At 43.7% G+C, this 19638-nt stretch overlaps 1 protein-coding gene across 4 annotated transcripts in view; it reads right to left on the bottom strand.

Annotated features, from left to right (window-relative positions):
* rbms3 (RNA binding motif, single stranded interacting protein) overlaps positions 1 to 19638 on the bottom strand; it is a 120692-nt gene that overhangs the window by 85076 nt on the left and 15978 nt on the right. For 3 of the 4 annotated variants that reach the window (XM_061267423.1, XM_061267422.1, XM_061267420.1), the window contains exons 2-3: positions 9821 to 9978; positions 1798 to 1856 (exon numbers count right to left, since the gene is read on the bottom strand). In XM_061267423.1, the coding sequence (XP_061123407.1) occupies positions 1798 to 1856; positions 9821 to 9978 (217 nt within the window). The remainder of the gene's footprint in view (positions 1 to 1797; positions 1857 to 9820; positions 9979 to 19638) is intronic. The other variant, XM_061267421.1, reaches the window with a different exon arrangement.

Raw genomic sequence — 19638 nt, 5'->3', positions numbered from 1 at the left:
TCTTGTTTTGCGTGTGTGTGTGTGTGTGTGTGTGTGTGACAAAGGTAGGGAGAGCGGTAGTGTGTCAGTGCTGTCAAAAGAAAGAAGGTGAAGTTCATGGAAACATGGGGTAATGGAGGAGGAGGAGGAGGAGGAGGAGAGAGGCCAGAGGAGGTAGACAAGCTGTGATGTTAGCAGGAGGATTGATAGATCTGTTGCATGGCCACTACTCCTGCCAGAGCACAGTACACCTCAGGCAGTGCGGGGGTATGATTAGTCCCTGTGTGTGTGCGTGTGCACGCTCTTTGTGTTTGAGTGCGTGGGAGAATTGTATTACATGGTCTTGATGTGCAGTTTTTGTGATGCCGTACTTCAAGCTGGGCTTCAAACTCTGCTGCAGTAAACGTCAGCCTGAAATAAAATGTCCGGTAAAAAGGTGCGCACATGGATGTGAGTAGGAAATTTTAGCAGATTTATCTTGATATATATTCAAATGAATTGAATTACTCGATACAGTGTAGTGACCCTGTAGTTGTATTTTATGAATCGTTGTCATTTTAATGCTGAACGTGCGTTTGTTATTCTCCTAAGACTCAGCTGAGCATTGAGGAAATGGAGTTGGAACTGCTTCAGTCGCTGGAGATGACTGTCAAGGGCTATGAAATTTCGGACACGCCGTAAATTCATCCGAGGGTCTTAGCACCAGCCAGGAGGGCCAATCGCTCCCCGAGAGACACTAACGAGGCTCGCAGAAGCCCTAACGAGTGAATCGGACAACTCTGACTTAACTGTCGGTAGAGTTAAAAAGCAACTTTGAGCAAAAAAAAAAAAAAGAAAACAAGCACACTACTCTCCCTTTACATCATCTCACCTCTGTCTGCCCACTACCCGCTCTCGGTCGACGTTATCCATCCTGTGGCCTCATACAATATGCGTGCTTATCGTTTTGCTTCCTGTCATCTCAGCGGTCTTGCATTCTGGGAGGGTGACTCATGGGAAAGCAGCACACAGTGCAAAGCAGAGAGGAGTAAAACTTAGGTCAGCTTGAAATGGAGAAGGCTAACCTGTGATCGAGAACAAGCCATTACCTCATCCTGGAAATAAGTCTACTTCACCTCTTCTATCCCTTTTTTTTGCCAGTAAAATTCCACACTGCATCTGAAATTGTCCTTCTTCTTTTTTCCAAGGCATTTCCCCCATTTTCTTGTCTCCTAAAAGGCAGCGGTTCTTTTCAACAACATTTTGACCCCCAAGAACACATGGTTAGATAAACTCAAGAGTGGGTTGAAGTTCACTTTTGGAAGGCCGCCCTTTTGAGACACGCACACATAAAGCAATTATAGAATGATAGAACGTCAGTTGCTCTTAAACAGTGGCGCTCGATACCTCAGGGCAAGTAGCAAAGCCGTGCACTCACCCCAATCACTTTTTTTTTTTTTTTTTTTTATCCCCCCCTCAGCCCTCAAGACCAAGCAGACTTGCTAGCAGCTAAACACAAGATGAGAAAAAGCCAATAGCTACAGTGCACGGTAACCATGGCGGCCATTTAGTTTGTTTGCTCATTAATTGGTCTTGTACTTGAATATGTTGAAGCATACGTATCTGTGTGTACACTGTCTGCTCCAGAAACAATTAACCATGAGGGACAACTATTAGAAGTGTATGTACACACCATTAAATGTGCAAACCCTCATGGAAAATCCCACTGTCAGCTAAATGAGATGTTACAAAAGAAGTCAGGGAGCGTGACAGTAATATATATTATACGTATTAGTTCCGAAAATGGCGGTGAGATTTGGGTATAGCACAATGACCTACCTTTGCACTGGTTGGTGTTCTTATCCAGAATGGCCTTTGTTGACACTATCTTTCCATACCTGCAAAGACAAAAAAACAAGATGTCAACCCTGAATGAGCAAAAAGCAACATTTGTTGGTCTCACAATTGCAAATTTCACACGATTTGAAGGCAACCTCCAAACTGTGAGGCAGCTGTTGGAAGCTTGTGACCACTGTGCCCTATTTTCCTTTTGTTTGTTTTTGTGTGTGAAACCGGGGCTCAAGCGGCTATCCCTATTATGTCTCACAATAAAGGGCGGCCATTCAATGCCTCCGAGCCCATGCTGCTAATTGAAGAAGCTTGCTACGACAACAATATGGTGCCGGAGTGACTGGGGTCGTGTTTACAGTCATTTCTTTAGGAACCGGAATTTGTAATGGAGCACTACTGTTAAAGGCCACTGAGAGAAGCCGCTCGGGGTTAATAAGCTCAAGTATGGATGACTTCAAATGCACACGCTGCTCAATGACATTTCTGAGAGTCACTGAACACTTTTCAAAAGGTCTTATACCATACAGGTCATAGTATACAAGTTAAGTGGTTATATTAGGACAAGGCATTGTGATCCAAATATTGTTTTAAATGCTGGACCTGATAGAGGTTCAAAAAAAAAAAAAAAAAGGTTACATTTCACATTTTGACTTCCAGAGAGTAACAATACGACTCCTCGGAGTCCTGCAGCTGCAAGGGCAGAACGCCAGGATGCTTTTTAAAATCCAAGATTTTACCTTGTGCTCACATGATTGTGAAAGCAGACGGATCATGTTTGGGATTGCAAGAATTGATGCCTCCGCTAGATTGGCCATCGCAACTTTGTAGCAAGGTCAACTGTGACTTTGAGCTGGAACAAAGTCATCATTCCGGATGCGCTTGCTTCGTTTGCAAAACTTGCTGCTGAGCCTTTGCCAAGACACACATTCAGCTCTTCTAGGCTGTTGGAGTTGTTTATTGCAGGTCCAAAGAAAGTGAACTTGCCAACTCTTGCCAAGCTATTTATTTATTTATGTTGATGCACAGGGATATCAATGTTTGTTGGGCAAAATGACTTTTCTTGCTCTTTCTTGTTTTGATCTGGACATTCTCATTTTGTCTATCAATTGAACTTGTTTGAATCATAAAATGGAGGAAAACCTTGAGCAAGTCTTGCATCCTAGATTGCTTGACCTTAGAAAGTTTCTATCCTGCTTGAGATGGAGTTGAATATAACAAGAGGTTTTTAGATTTCCCATCACTGTTGCCAATTTGTTTTTATAACCTTAGCTAGCAGACAAAGTGTACCGTTAATTAATAGAGCATATTCCAAATAAGCTGGTAATCAACCACAAATATGTTTCCGTGTAGGCCAACCTTGACAGGCATACTCGGAATAGTTCCATTTTTGCTCACCATAATGTGACTTTGGAAACACATCTACAATATGTCCCCATAATGCGATGAATACACTCACACACACACACACACACACACACGTTGTGTGTGGAAAGAGCAGTGGTGCATCCGGGCCCATATTTCTGCAGTAGGGGATAATTGTGCCATTTCTCAACGAGTGGCGGGGACTCTATTTACTGCATGCTGCGGTGGGGTGGCTGGTGTCTCTCAACTGATGAGCTGCGAGAGCGAAAACTACCACTTCCTACAAATTCAGATACTGCATACGTACACACACACACAATCAGGGAATTGTCACTCTTCAGTAGATAAACAGGCCATCTTGGTAAGAGGCATCTGTATTTAGTATGGCAACACAACAGAAAATACAGGGTGCTACATGTTCCCAGACACTTGCGCAATTCAGTGTACGTGCTTTTTTTGCCGAGGTCATCTGGGATAGATTCCAGCTCCCCCTTGACCTCAATTCTTCTTGATCAAAATGCCTCGACTGTGTTCGAGGTTAGTAGCAGCCTAGAATAGTGCATGATATTTAATTTCCGGAATGATTTTTAAAATGCAGAATATGTTTCGTTCATATTTATAAATACGGCATAGCCACTTCTTTGTGTCATTCCAAATCGGAATACATCCGTCCAACAAATGCCATTTTAAATCCACGTTTAACCAGGGTATGAATAATTTGTATACGTTTCAGCACGAGGATGCGCTTGTCATCCATTTGGCCACAGTATTTCAAATGCCAACTCATTGTTCCTTGCCCCACTGAATTTTAAGAGATGGCCCATCCATTTGGTCTGACAAGAGCACGGCTATGGGATGAAAAGGCAAGTGGAAGTAGGCAGCGGCCTCCTGGAGCCTGATAATGGAGACATACAGGTAAGAGGGCGATATGCACGGATGCGGCGGTGTGCTGCTGCCGATGACCTTGCCAGCCGGCCGGCCGCTCGGTGGCCCGGGTGGCAGGCGGGCGGTCGGGCGGGCGGGCAGGCCTGGGGGAAGCTTTGATGTGACAGAGACAGTCCCTGTGAAGCGGAGCTTTAACACTGTGATGCTGCGGCCTGCATCCCGGCCGGCCAAGTGCAGGGCCTGTCTGAGCTAATCCTATTTCAATCACTCTCACGGCCTCTTATCTCTGACTCTGCTGGCCCTCAGCCCTCCCCCTCCTCATCCATCTTCTCCTATCTCCTGCTTCTACTCCTCTCTGTCTCTTTCTTATTATCTCTGTAAAATCGAGCATCGCTCCTTCCTGTTCGCCATCCTGGCCATTTCTCCTCGTGTCCGGCCGGGGGCAATCCGTGCGATGCAATCGTGGATTAACCCCAAGATGGCACAATTGGCTGGGTGTGAAACGTAACGTTTGTTCGACAGCTGTCTGAATATTTCAAAATAGAACCTAAGTTTAGCCGTCTGCTGTGGTGTGGTGTTGTGTTGAGGGCAGCTGGGATGCCACACGCAATTACTGGATGGAGAAGAAATGGTACAGGCTTACTCGATTTCCAGCGTCAGGGTAGAAAGAGTGGCTGGCTTTTTGCTTTCCGTGGGCAGGAGGAGGGCTAGATAGAATTACAACTTGCTACTAGGTCATCGCTGCATGCAGAAAAGTCCAAATTTGGACAGCTAGAAGGAGCGGAATACTCAAAAGGGACAGAAAAAAAAAAAGGCAGACCTTATCTAGCTATCTGTCCCTCAAGCTATCCAGCGACCACAGTCTAAGCAAATTCACATTGTTCACATTGTTAATGAGCAAAAATGGAATTTGAGAATATTCATGTACAAACATTTTATGTGCATCTCCACAATTGCAATACATAATTGCGTCCATTTCATCACCAAAACTGACTGTATTGAAAATAATATCATATATATATTTAGATATAAAAGCTGCTGTTGTAGTAATGGGGGGAAAAAAAACTGTCAATAAGAAAATAGCCTTAAGCATTTCAAGAATAAGAGTAGAAGAGAAGTGATGAAAGTAAAGTTTCAAGTACAAATAGAGAGGCAGCTGGACACAATGGCACAAAGACAAATAAGGCGAGATGTTGGACACCTGGCAGAAGGCAGAGCAGCTGTTCACTCCACCGAGAAGAGCAGAGCTGACGTCATGAGTGCACCACCGAGTACTTCACATGGCCATTCATCCTCAGACATAACTCAGCGTGAGATCTTAATACCATCATGTTTGTGTGTTCTCAATACAATTAGCCACCAAACAAACCAAAAACTACTGTTGAACAGAACTCATGGTCTTGAATCTTACTTCTGCATCAAAACTTACCAAAGTAAAAGCTTATGGAAGATAGATTTCAAATATCAGCCCGAAGCTAAATCCGTCGCTCCGCTTAGCCACAATCGACTGTCGGAAAGAAGGCTCGGGCGTTTCGGCTGCGTTTGTCCAATAAAATGTTGCTTCCGATAAATGGAGAGATAAACTTCAGAAAGAAGAGGAAATGGATGATGGAAGGTGAGAGAGAAGGTGGCAAGGAGAGTGAGGATGGAAGTGACAAAGAGTGCTCTGTGTGGGAGAGTGAAATGAAAAAAAGGAAGGTTGTCAGGGGAAGAAAATTAAAAAAAATTAACACGTAAAATGGTTCGGTTCCAAGGAGAACAGATGCTTCTGCTCAGCATGTTGCAATCTGCACATTCCTCCAGCTATTTGTTGTATGTTTCCGCAACATTTAAAGAAATAATAATAATAAAACATCCTGATAAGTAACCAAGAAAAACAGAAAGTAAGGCTTCAAAAATTAATAAAAACAAAAAAGGTCATACAATAAGATGTATGCTAAATTCATATCGGGTCAAATCTTAAATGAAGCCATCATGCATATTTTGGAGCAAAGTATGAAGAAAATCCACCCAAGCACGGGGAGAACATCAAAGTCTTCAAGCCGCAGCCAAGATTCCTCCCAATTGTGAGACAGATGTGCTAACCACAAACCACCATGCTGCTAAAATAATAAACTCACAAAATATCACTTCAATTGGTTATTTTTACAAACCGCTCCGTTCTAATCTCAAAGTTGCTATTACATTCTAAGCACTAAGACTCATCGAATTGTCTCAAACATACAGCACCTAAACAAATCCCGTGAGAAAAACTGCAACACCACTTTCAAAGTCATAATTCAACTTTAGGAATGTAAGTGTGTGCGTGTGTGGTCCAGTGTTTGTGTTTGAGTCAGGCCCAGAACACCTTTTGCACGCACGCACATCTCCCACTCTGTGGTTTTGTTTTGAAACACAACCCACACGAGGCATCTCTGATTACCAAGCAGCAAGTGTCAACAGTGGACCTTGGAGAGTCATTAGGAATAATGTGACGCCGCTGTTGAGGATGCGGCTCCCCCAAAACAGGTGGTCCCAGGGTCACCCCTTCCATTCCTACTTAGCATACCTCCGCCATTTGTTGTCCAAACGTCATTCCGCCAACACACGCGGGCGGGAGAGCTTATCTGGGCAATTGATGATGATTAGCCCTGGCTTTGGCTCACCTAGCAACTTGGATCAGCAAAAAGTTGGAAATTAGCTGAGGGGAAGCAGACGGAGAGGTGGGAGGAGCCCAATGAGAAGTAATGAGCATGTTCCGAGACGGAGAAAGTCAAATGTGGCGGGTGTGTTCATCCAGAAGAGAGCAAACTAAAATCCTTCTCCTTTGAACTTTCAAGATTTTGTCCAACAATCTGATTAAAAGCATGTTTAGATTCCACAACCCCCCCAAAAAAACAAGCCTCTTTGATCAGTGGAGGATTTAATGGCTTGTAAAGTCTGCTTTACCCCGCAGAGTTTTGGGTTGTGCAGTCTGAGTTGTACACTTTGGCATCCAAACACATTGGTTCTGATGTGGAGCTTTGGTTTGGCCCTGGGCCTCAACCTGGCTGGATGAGGCCAAGACATTTTTCTCACAGAAGTGCTTGTTCCGTAGCTCCTCGCTCAATCGTAGCCAGGCAAGTGAGCGGACCTCTGGCTATTTGGCTGTACAGTCCCACTTTCCATTTCCATTCCTTTGGCTTGTTTCTCCACCAATATATCAGACTGGTGGCTGTGAAGAATCTCAAATCCATCCAGGTGCATAAGCACCAACCCATTCCATTTAATCACTGGCTCAACCGCCATCGAGTCATTCCAAACATTGCGGGGAAGGTTTCAATCATTCTATATACAAACACGGCTGGCTAACCTCAGCTCAAGACATTTCTAGCGGAGATATCTCCTTATGCAGATTATTCCCTTTGAATTAATATCCACAGTTCAAACTATTTCAGTTTGAAGCAAGTGTCACTCCATTTCAGCGTATAATGCCTACAATAAGAGCGCACTCAGTAGAGACCAGACCCAGGTCAAGGTTGAATTGTTAACTGTTCCCTTTTCAGCCCACAATCGAACATTTGGATTTTGCGTGGAGTGGGAATGACTCCATCATGACTTTTTTTTCCAACATGATGGCTTTGGGTAAATTGAAATGATGATACCGTGCTAAGTAAACAACGCATACTTTAATGAGGAGTGTTGGATTGAATACATCATTTAGAAATTGAAAGGTCTTTTCTTCCGAGAAGAAAATGTGAACTTTAGGAGGCTAATGAAAATGTGCCAAGATTGTGGCAGTGAAAAATGACACTTTGTAACAGAAGGGTGGGTGTGTGTTGGTAGTGGGGAAGGGGGGGGGGGGGGGGGGGGGGTCCAACCGCAGTTTAAATGTTTTTCTTGGCACCTTACAAAGCCTTCGAGAGCAACAACATGGTCCGCTGTCAAAAATGCATCACCGGCGTCGAGATAGTAGCAAACGAGCACGCCCGTGTCTTTCCTTCGCTGCTTCGAAAATTTCCCTTCGCTCTCCTTTAAACACGCGCATTTTTCCAAATGGCCAGGACGCTGATAATAGCTAACTCGTTTAATGGAAAGATTTGAATATCCAAAAAGCTCAATGCCATTTTTAGTCAGCATTAATGTTTAACATGGCAGAGCTGACAGTCTGGATATGTAGGCTGTTAGAGGGGCCACGAGTGGGCCTTACTCCGGATTCTGACCTTTAGTCGAATGCTACAATCCGCCTGTCGCTGGAACACTGCATGGGTAATTAGTTTCAGCGGCATTGAATTTTTACTGGCACAGCACACCTCGGGCAACCTCGGGGCCACTTTGATAGAAAACACACACAGACAGAAAATGATGGGCTGGGGAAAAGATGAGGGGTCCAGTGGAGGGCAGGAAGACACATCCGTGTCAGACTTGGAGGATAAGTTGGAATGCAAACTGCCATCAATTCCTGATGGATTTTTTTTTTTTTTTGCATTATAACATATTGGCCGGCAGAGTTCAGAACTCTGATACGGAGGTGGGCAATCAGGCTAAAGGACTTTTAATAAAATATTGCTTGACTTCTAACATGGACAACATGATCTCCTCTCAAAATAATGGCTGAATCATTGACCACATGAACTTCCTGAATTTCTTTTTCCGGAAAGCATTATGCAACAAGTCATTTTGCCTCCTGGATTTCACAATGGGCAGGTGTCAGCCTCGCCTTCCATTAATGATCTCGACCCTCTTCTTTTTCTTAAATGTGAAAAAGCCTAATGGCGCTGAAGAAAGCTACTTGTGTTCACTTTTATGTGCGTGTGTGAAAAAGAGAGAATTTCATAGAGTGCCAATAACAGTCTAACAGTGTGTTTGAGCTTGATGAGGTCTTGGTCTGCAATTCCTCAGGGGAGGTGGTCCAATCGAGGATTTATTAGGCTTTATTGCGCTTTGTGCAGGCAGGCCTGTGCGATTTGTCAATCCGGAACATTTTTGGTGCACAACTGTAAGAGTACCCTTGTCGCTCACTAAAATTCACCGCAAATACTTGATGGCAGCGTAATTGGGTGCACACAGGACCGAACATGACCTTTCGTACAAAAGTCTGCATTGTGCACGACCTTTTGCAACTGTGTTGCTTGGTAATTGCGTTTTAGTTTGATCAAATTGGCATTTTGAAAGCTTAATTACATCTGGTGATGGAAACACAAATGCCTTTCTAGTACGGGGACAACTGTAGGGGGTGAAAAGGCAAAAGGGATCGTGCGATCACATTCATTCGATACATCTCGTTAATATTTGAGACAACTCTGTGATTAAGGGCTAGATCAATAAATTGGACTTGAACTAGGCTGATGGTCTTTGCTTAAGCAAATGTACCTGACAAGGCCAACTTGAATCCTTCATAATTACCGCTCACATTTTCTAGCCACGGTGTGGGCTGCACTCGCAGAGTGACTTATTTTAAGAGCTGTATAAAATATGCTGAATTGATCAGGTCTCGGTATTATGCGGTGCAGTCCTAAATAGGCGCAAATGTCAAACACAATCATAAACACAATGTATTCAAAGGTGAGCACAAATATGATTGTGTTTTGCCTGATGAAATGGTACAAGTGTGCCGTATTTAATTTCATGGCTCCGATACTGTGTTTAATTAGAAAACGGAGGCGCTCTATCGACTCCATCTGTTTAAATTGAAAGTATACATTGCAAAGCACAGCGGCGAGAAACATAACCAAGACAAACGGGTGCATAGACTATCTGCGGAGATCTTTCCATAGAAGTGGAAGTGTTCCCATGCAGTACTTACGGTTGACAGAGCTTGATGAGGTCCTGGTCGGTGGTCCCAGGTGGCAGGCCTCGGATGTACAGGTTGGTCTTGCTCAGCTGCTCTGTCGCTCCCTGGCTGCAGCTGTTGGTGCTGGGGCTGGGAGGAGCCATGGGATGAGGGGGTGGAGCATAGGGCTGCTGGCAACACAAGGCGACAAAAGAGACAATCTCAACAAATAGGAATCACAATACATGTGCATGAAGAAGAAAAAAAAAAAAGGCTCTGATAAATTCATCATAACCTGACTTCTTTACCAAGTATACATTCTCTTGGACTGACTTTTCTTTTTGGCTTGCCATCACTGGTACCCATCTGTAGTGGCTTTTGGGGAAGAAGAAAAAACAAAAATCGACCATGCAACTTCCAGATGGCTGAACTTAAGAATGACAAAAAGGTTTTTGTGTTTAGGGTCACGATGACGGCTCAAATCTGCTTCTGTTTATGTCTTCTAAAGTCTTATTTTTGCATGATGTGTTTTGGTTGAGTCTGCCCTTGGGGACTTGTCTCCATACCAAGAATACACACGAAAAACATTTGGCGAATCGATTTCTTTTCCCGGTAAAAGCCGAATGGTCTTTACCTTGTTTACGGTTTTGGATGTCACTCCAGCCTTGAGAAAGGGCAAGTGTGTTTTGCCGCAGCGCCTCGTGTCCTAGCCCTTTCCCTTAGCCCCGTCTCAAGGCTGGAGTGTCAGTCAAAAGTGGCAGCAAAGTAACTGAGTTTTCTCTTTGTTGGGGAAAAAAATGCTTTCTAAAGAAGACATGATGAATGCCATAGAGCCATATTCATCTTGTTTTTTTTTTGGTTGACTTACGACTTTCTATTTTATTCCTTGTTCTGAAAATACCACTGTATTGGTGGAAGCCCACTCATCGGCCTCTGGGAATTTACGATCACGCTTCCTCTCAGTCTTGCCTCAAGTGACGTTCCGGTCGACGCACTCGGTCCACGCTCCCGCTTTCCCGAACTAGCAACCGATGTGAAAACTGCCACTAAACCGACTGTTACTGGGGTCACCCTGAGTTCACTGCTGCGAGTGCAATTTTTACTTTCATTTTTGAAAAAGTTTCCATCCTGACACTTTGCCAGCTGTAGGAGCTGAGATTGCATGAAACATGGCAAGTTTCGAGAGAACCGCTAAAATGGGAATCGGCGCGCAGTCAATGTGTGAAGCTCCCGAGACCGTTTCTGTTCTTCTTTGTGGGGAAAAGTGTCCTCCTGATGTCGAATATTGGTTTGGGATTTATTGTCCTTTTTGTTTTGCCGTACACATTGAATTGGACAATATTATTGCACGTGGCCTGACCAACTTCAATAGATCAAGCCAACCTGTAGGAGTAAGATTTCCCAGCTCATTGCCAGTCATACCTGTGCAGGAACACTGCACATACTGTCGTCACCTAAGGGCAATTGGTGGGCACCAACGATCAAAAGAGTGAGTAAATGAAGAAGAAGATAGTAAGAAACAAACCCTACTCTAGAATGATGGATGGCTAGGGGAGAGAAAACGGAGGGGAGTGCACATGACTAAATATCACCTCTAGTTAACCAAGTTAGCCCATTGCCCTCCCCAGAGAGAAGCTTAGTAACCCACTGACTTGCGAACACACACACAGTTTAACACACACATAAAGTCACACACACCATTAGCTTGCCATTCTTCCCCACATGTTAGCAGCGTTTGCTGAAGCATGGCTGATTTGATGCGCTATTTTAAGAGTGTGCGCCAGCCACGCCAGCATGTCGCCTCCAAGTCCTCAGACAAAGCGCCGACCGGGGTCCGTGAAGAGGGAGCCACGTCCATCAATGGATGGCCAATTACCATGCTGAGCTAAGTGGAACTAATAGTCAGCTTCTCACAGGGCACAAACACACACACACACACACACACACACACACTGGACCAATATGTAAGGTCAAGAGATAAGAGAGAAATACACAAGGTACAAGGAACTTGAGACATTTTGTCTTGGGATGAAGTTGAATACTTTAACCTTGCATATCTGAAAATAAATCATTTTTGTATTTATTTACTTTGTGTCGTATTTTTCAGACTTATGATGCTTTGTAATTTACTTTGTCCCATATGTTTCAGACTATAAGGCACTCTATTATTTTTCTCATATTAAATGAAATAAAATTCAGACAAAATTAAAAAAATATATCATTCAATGAATGAAATTAAAATGAATGAAACACAAGTTTGATGTGTTCATTGAAACTGCAGTGCACCTTATAATCTGATCTATGAATTGATTGATCCATTTCTAGCACCTTTCCCCCTGGCAAAAAAAATCCACCAGCCCAGCCGCCACTGGTTGGTTTTGCTGCTCACTCAATTCCTCATATCGACTCCAAACAACGGGGCCCAAGTGTCTTCTTTTAAACATTTAGTCACTAATAGTCAATAATGTGTTGAACAGGTTGCAATCACTTTTAATTCCAGAGCCATACCAGAGCATTACTTTAAATGACTTGTATAAATACAGCACAGCGCTCTCCACAGATTGCACCAAATATACGGACGGACACATCAAAGCTCAAACACAAGACTACTCCTCACAAATTGCAACAGACTGCCAACCCAGAAAAAAGGCGTAACAGTGCTGACTTTTACAGGCAGTGTAAAAGGAGCCTAAAGGTGCATGTAATCACGTTAGCATGCATAAAGTGTACCTAGATTGTCCACTGTAGCTTATATTAGCCTGAAGATATGATACAGCGTGACACAAACATAGAGCAGATCCCGCACAAAGTTGCCGTTGGTGCTGAAGGTTAATTGAAAGCTTTTGCCTGGTTCTCACGCTTTCTTTGTTTTAGGCCCTCTTCCTCCTCCTTCTCCTCCACCTCTTCCTCCCTAGGCTCCAGTCTTGGCTTGCATCCTGGGCTTTGGAATTCACGTGTCCCCCGCCCTATCGGTTTGCTTTCATTTTTTGTTTAAGGTCACAAGCTGATTCTTACACAATGAGGCAGTGAGGCTCAAGTCAAGCCCACTACTTATATTGTTGGATGCGAGGGAAAGAGTAAGGTTATCATAGGTTAAGGGGGGGGGGGGGGGGGGGAAAAAAAAAGTCCAATGGGATTAGGAATGCATGTCGGTGGAATATGAACACATGGGACATGCATACATAAAGAACAGCATTTTTTTTTTACCTTTGCCTTTGGTTGAATATTTAACAGACCTTGTGTTACTGCAGCCCCCCCCCCCCCCCCCACCTCACACACACACACACACCATATACATGAAAATTGTAAATCACTCAGTGGCAAAGGTTAAAAGAAAATGCACTCCTTCTTCAAGTGTGACTGTGAATATACAAGTCAGCCAATACATAGCGCACACTAGATTTATCATACTCACTTAAGGCACTCATAAATATTTCGGAGTATGTGACACAAGCTCTGAAGCTCTCCTGCATTGCCGGCTCACTAAATTAGGGCCGTGTAAAGCATTGCGTCGCTTCCAAATACAGTGCGGCAAATTGGATCCCCAGTAAGCCTCCTTTGCGGCATGTCACAACTGGGTAGGGCCAAGAGAGAGAATGGAGCTTTTTCTCATTTACCTCCTGGAGAGTTTTGAAGTGTCATAACTGGCAATTCTCTCACACTTCTCACTCTCGCTCTCCAAATCTCTTATTCCTTTCTCTGGCTCTCCCTCCACTTTAGTCTCCAAAATCAATCACCTCGCTTGCAGAAATGACCACTATAACGTGCTGCATCAATTGATGCATGCGAGACCTTTATTTATTCAATACATTTACTAACTGGATTGGAATCCAGGGCTGGTCAACCGCTGGTCCGCGGCCCGTTTCCTCGAAATTGGAAATGGAAAATAATTGTTCAAAATACATTACGATTTCGACTTGATTTACTTCCCAGCTAATTGTGCATGCAGCGGAGATTCCCAAAACAGACATGGACAAAAGGTACGATTGCAGTAGCTGGTGTAGAAGATGGGATGTAGCTTGCATTTCTCCCTTCCTCCCTCCCTGTACAGTTCTAGCTCGGGGAGAGTCGAGTGAGCATCAGCTTTGTAATTGGCCGTGATTTATAGGCGGCCATAGAAAGCCTGCGAGACCTCGCGCAGCGCAAGCATCAGGTCAGACAGGGCCACGCAGTCAATCGCACCAAAGTGACCACGACATTCCTCCTCTAATCCAAAGCACCAATTATGACCCATTTGCCGTCTAATGTCTCATTTCTTCGGCGCACGCGTGCTTGTTTACGCACGTACGTACGAGCGTAAAATATGACAGGCGGGATCCTTAAATGGAAGTGAAAAAATGGCCTCTTTGCTCATGCTAAATGAATTCATTCTGGCAAAGTCTGTGCAAAGACTCTTAAAAGACAAGCATATTCCCAGAGGCATCCCTTCCAAACTGCCAGAACTAACAGCTCGCACTGCGCTCGGCTGCATTCACAGCAGCTCGGAAACACAGGCAGAAGACAAATCCCCCCCATCCATCCTGGAGAGCTGCTTGCAAACCTTTAGCCCTTAAACACGTGTTTTGAAAATCCCAACCGCATCTGAAAAAGCAGAAGATGAGGGAGGGGCGCTGAAAGACAGGCAAACTGGCGCTATTGTCTTATCCCTTTGTCTCCAGTTTTTATGCCATTGTTGAGGTAAAGCCCATTGCTCCAGGCGCGGATGGTAAATCATTCCAGAGTCACCGGGGAACACTATGCTTCTGCTTCTATGACCAAATGTTCTCCATCAGGAAGAGACACCGAGCTCATAGCGTGGAAAAATGAGGATCAGACGACGAAAAAAAAGCAGCTGAAGGTGCAAATAAACACAAAAATGAACAACACAACAAGGTGGGTAGGGATTTAAAAATAGATATAGTCTTGTAGTCTTCTTTTAGCAAAAAACAAAAATACCATAAATGGATTTGAGGCACCGGTAGACCAACAAAACAGAGGACAATAGTTCAGGAGGCCAATTATAAAAGTGCTGATACACATTCAAAAACCCACATTTGTGCGCCCGTGTGTGTGTGTGTGTGTTGTACTTTTGTTGTTGTTTTTCTCCTTTTCCTCTTCCTCAAGCTTTGGAGGAGATAAGAGCAAGACGTTATGTTCCATGTCAAGACCCATGTATCTGGATACAAAGCCTCAGAGTTGTAATAGAAAGCATTTCTCTCCCAAGGGGACACGGATAGGATGCAATTCATTTTATCCAACGTCAAATCAGAGTGTGAACAGCTTTTGGAGGTGAAACGAAAAATAGGGGTCTGGAACATATCAATTCAAAACATTGTCGTTGGACAACAAGTCAAAGAGTCGATTCTCAAAGTCATGGGCGGGAGACGTAATCGTCAGCCAATCACAGGGCACCGCCGTTCTCCAAGTCAAGAAGCACAAATGTTAATCAGTGCACTTTGTATAATAAGAGTGGCTTTGTCACGTTCGATGGCAATGTCGCATCTTTTGTTCAAGTTCACAGCTGCATGTACCGAGATTTTTTTTTCGCTATGTGGCTGCTGATTCATTTTCCTGCACACCTGCGTTGCGTACGTTGTACAATGTTTTTAAATATGTTATATTGATGATTTATTGCTTCTTTTTGTGCTGTTGCACTGTCAACTTCACTATGAGTTAAACAAATCCTGCTGGGTGTCCAATAACTATTCCTTTGAATTCGATTAATTAGAAAAAACATCGTTCCCTCCATGACAGTTAAACATGGGCCAAAAAGAGGAAGATTTTAATTAACTTTCAGATTTTTTTTTTCTAATAGATGTCACGTTTCTCCTGCTCTGGCCTAATTACATGAATCTGATTATTTCAATGATTACTTTTAATGCTACACAACTAGAATAATCAATCTACATTGGTCAAACATGTCGTGTTCATATTTTATTTATTTGATATATTTGTTATTTTTATTGACTAAGCTTTGAAGATGTTTAATGCATCCGATCCCGCTGTAGTTTCTCAAAACAGACGGACATCCGGCAAGAACCAGAACCTCAAACAGAGATGGTTCCAAATAAAATCCCATATAAGCACACCAGCAACCTTATTTACACCGGACCTTTGATAGCCATAAACACGGGTTATGGACAGACATTCACAACCGCTCCGCCGGTGTTTAGGTGACATAAAAGAAGCTCAAGTGTACTTGTGGGGAGTGATTAGAACAATTTGGCTGCATAGGCAATGGCAGGCATACGGAATAAAAAAAAAAGAAAATGCATGCAGCGTGAGCTGCTGCGGGCAGAGCCAAATTGAAACTCTACCGAGGTAAATATTTGGGTTGATTTGTCATCATTACAGCCAGCTGGTTCATTTTGCGTGCTAGTCAGCGTGTGAGTAGAGAGTGCACGATAGAGAGATAGATAGAGAGATAGATAGATAGATAGAGATAGAGAGATAGATGGGATAGATACTAGATGGAGTGAGAAAGATAATGGGGGGACAGACAATTTACTTAGTGGCGTGCAAGCTCTAAATGAAGGTCTCTACAGATGAGCCAGTGAAATCTCCAATTCCACAACATCATGGTGTTAGCGATCCCTCATGTTTTTTGTTTTTCTGTGGTTATTTTGATCACGGACGACGTGAGTTTCAGAACTTGTTGATGTGGTCACCCCCTGGCCATTGGGAAATGAAGATGACGATCAATAAATCAAATTGATACAAAGTAGGGTCATATTCCGGTGAAGATACTTGATGTCGTGTGCGTATGTCTGCGCAGTTTTAGGAGTGTTCTATTCAAAAAAATCTTCAAATAACAAAAAAAATGAGGCACAGTTTAGTTTGCGGTTCCTATTTTCGATTTGTAGATAAAAAAGCATTGGCAGTATTGGATCTTATCAGACTGTGCATGTACTTGAAAGAATGCCATGGAGAGAATGATACCTTTATTTAAAATAGTGCTTTGACGTTATACGAGATGTGCCGCTGCCCACCTCCACACTTGCTCAAGGGCGGCTTGATGCATTTGGCTGCTTCCATTGTCTTCCAAAGGATTCATCTTGGCTGAAAAAAGACAATGCGAAGAATGCGGTTTTCTGCTTCCGAGAGACGCAGAGGCACAATTGTCATTTTCCAGCTATCTTAAGACGTGCTTGTGATGTGTAAATGAATGAAAAAGTTTCAAACGCATCTTCACCACGCACGGTAGGAAACCAACCCGAAAATCCTCCCCAATTCCGGCACCGTGGTTCAAATTGTCACCTGGTTTTGTTATCTTTTTAATCGACATTATATTTTCGGATGGATCTATAAATTGTACAGCATCCGTGAAAATGAAGCAAACTCATTTGTGAGCAGGAGGCCCAGCAGTCATGAGTGAGTGCTCCAGCTGACCAGGTGAGGAGAGTTATGGCTGGAATGTGAAGCCTGTCGGGAAGGGGGCCAAGAGAGACAAGGGACAGATTGATAGAAAGAGCAAGTTGCAAGGAGCTGTGGCAGAATGCTATTTGTTACTCCCTTTGCCAGACAAACAAATTGATGTCTTCTCTTCCAGAAGGTCAGCGGTGCTCGCATTCATAAATAAGGCCGTAATTGGGAAGAGACAAGCAAAGAGTTACTGCCATACTTAAGGATGCGTGTCATCATGTCCATACAATATATAGACGCTTAAATTCTTCACGGATAGGCTTCATCGTCTGGCGCCGGTATATTAGCCAAACGAACGAGTCACTGCAAGTTGCGTGTAATAGCACCCTAGTGTGAACTCCTCTTATTTTAGCACAATCTTAATCACGGGGCACACAAGACCATTATCATAACCTGGCTACATCATTATTCCATTGTGTCGAATAGTGTTCATACTGTAAATGCGGGTATCATAAAAGCATTTTATTGCTACTATTTTATCTTCACTTGAGGGCAATGGCACGCTGCTAAATGTGTTGCCTTTAATTAGGAGTGCCTGAGTGTAATATCAAGAGACTGTGAGTGCAAGAATCTTGCCCATGACCTTGGAAAAATGCAAAGTAGAGACTCTTTGTGTTTGGACGACACCGGGTGAGATGGAATTGGCCACCACAGGGCTGAATAGTAAGCTAGTAAGGTAATGGGACTTGCTATGGGCTGCATTGATTTGTTTTTACAATTGAGTCCAAGCAGTAAAACAATAATAAAAGTCCCTGATTTGTTCAAGGCTGTTTCAATCCCAATACAAGTCTAGTGTGGAGCGTTTGCCTCAGTCTAACCCTCCGTAAGGAAATTCATCCTCGGCAAGTCCTCCAACCACCCTCGCTTTACCTTCCCAATCCCTTCAGTCAGCTCTCATCTGTCTCTAAATCCACTCCAATCCTCATCTGCCTGCTCGTCCTCTATTTCTCCTTTCCGTCTCCCTCCACCCCCTTTCTACAAGCCGTCGGGGAGTTTTTGCATCGTGTTGAGCAGAGTTTAGTAGGGCAAGGAAGACGGCGTGCCAGATTCCGCATGGCGTGTTAAGCAACGACCCCCCCTTGAAGCAACAGCAGCATTACTCAACAGAAAATTCTTGCAGCCTCCCAAATCTGCTGTCAGCAGCAAAAAGAAAGCATTGCTATGCAGAGGATTGCTTCACGTGGACGCCGCTGTCATTTACCGCCGGAATAAAGACAACAATGAACATCGCTATATTGATCACTTTGTCTTAATTCATCCATCCATTTAAAATGTTCATTTTATTCACACGCAAACAAAAACACTCAACAAGTCTTAATAATGTCTTGCATTTGAGGCTCCTCAACGGCGTGCGTCAGGGTTACTTTCGAATTCTTTTGTGTGGAATAAAGTCGGCGAGTTTGCATAGCACTTTCAAGAGAACATGGCTCCACTTCCTATTCCGGTATTAGTCTGGCGTATTGGCATCAACGTTGCATTAGTGGCCCTTCGGAGGCGCCCGCGTGAGTGATTTAAAAGAAGCGAGTCGGCCACTCGTTGGCAGACCGTCTCCGCTTGTCAATCCCATGACTTACGGGAAAGCAAAGGAGAATGATCTGTGCTTCCGAGGAGCCTTCAATCACCCAAAAAGTCTCACAATTGTGTAATATATCAAACGAGCACTGTTGGGCGGCCGAGTATGAGGGGGAGGAAGGTGCAAGAATGTCGGGGGGAAAAAAGTTCCAGGTATGAAGGCGGTGAAAGACGAATAGAAACGTTGACATCTGCCAAAGGATAGAAGTTGGTGTCGAGTAGTCGAGACCTTGGTAGCCTGATTTATTCATGAGATAAGTCACCGTGATTACGGAGCAGGTGAGTGTATAATGGTGTAATGTTTCCTTCTTGCCTGGCTGACTCCAGCCTGATGTGTTCTTGTCTGGAGAAGTTCACGCCATGCAACACTTTGATCAAGTAAGGCAGCAGGCACATTTGAGAAACACGGGGCGCTTTCCAAATAGCTCACTTGCCGTCAAACTAAATGTTGGGAAAGTTATTTCCAAAACGGAATTCGTGACGTAGAATTTTACCGTGACGGAAAATGTAAAAAGAAAATATTTGCTCGATAGTTTGTACCAACAGGCCGCCGAATACCAAGCCTAAGACAACTCAAGCATTAACGGGTCAATATGAACGCCTAATATGACTGCATAGAGAAGAAAAATATCGTCACGTTCGTTCCCCCGGCGAAAAAAAACATTGCTTTCGCACATTGCAGTGCATAATCAAATGTGACCATATCTGTTCATTAATTCCAGCAGGAGGATCATTGAGCATCACAGTGATAGCTGAATGGCCAGACCATTTCAACTCAATTGTTTCATATCAATATTCATGTTGGAAATTTTTGCCATTATGCTTGCGCTACAATAAAGTCTGTTCAAAGATAGTACCTTCCTGAGACGCACGCGCCG

This window comes from Syngnathus typhle, linkage group LG20 (genome assembly GCF_033458585.1).
Source record: "Syngnathus typhle isolate RoL2023-S1 ecotype Sweden linkage group LG20, RoL_Styp_1.0, whole genome shotgun sequence".
NCBI lineage: Eukaryota > Metazoa > Chordata > Actinopteri > Syngnathiformes > Syngnathidae > Syngnathus > Syngnathus typhle.
Note: the sequence above shows the minus strand (reverse complement) of the source record. Positions and strands in the feature narration are given on the sequence as shown.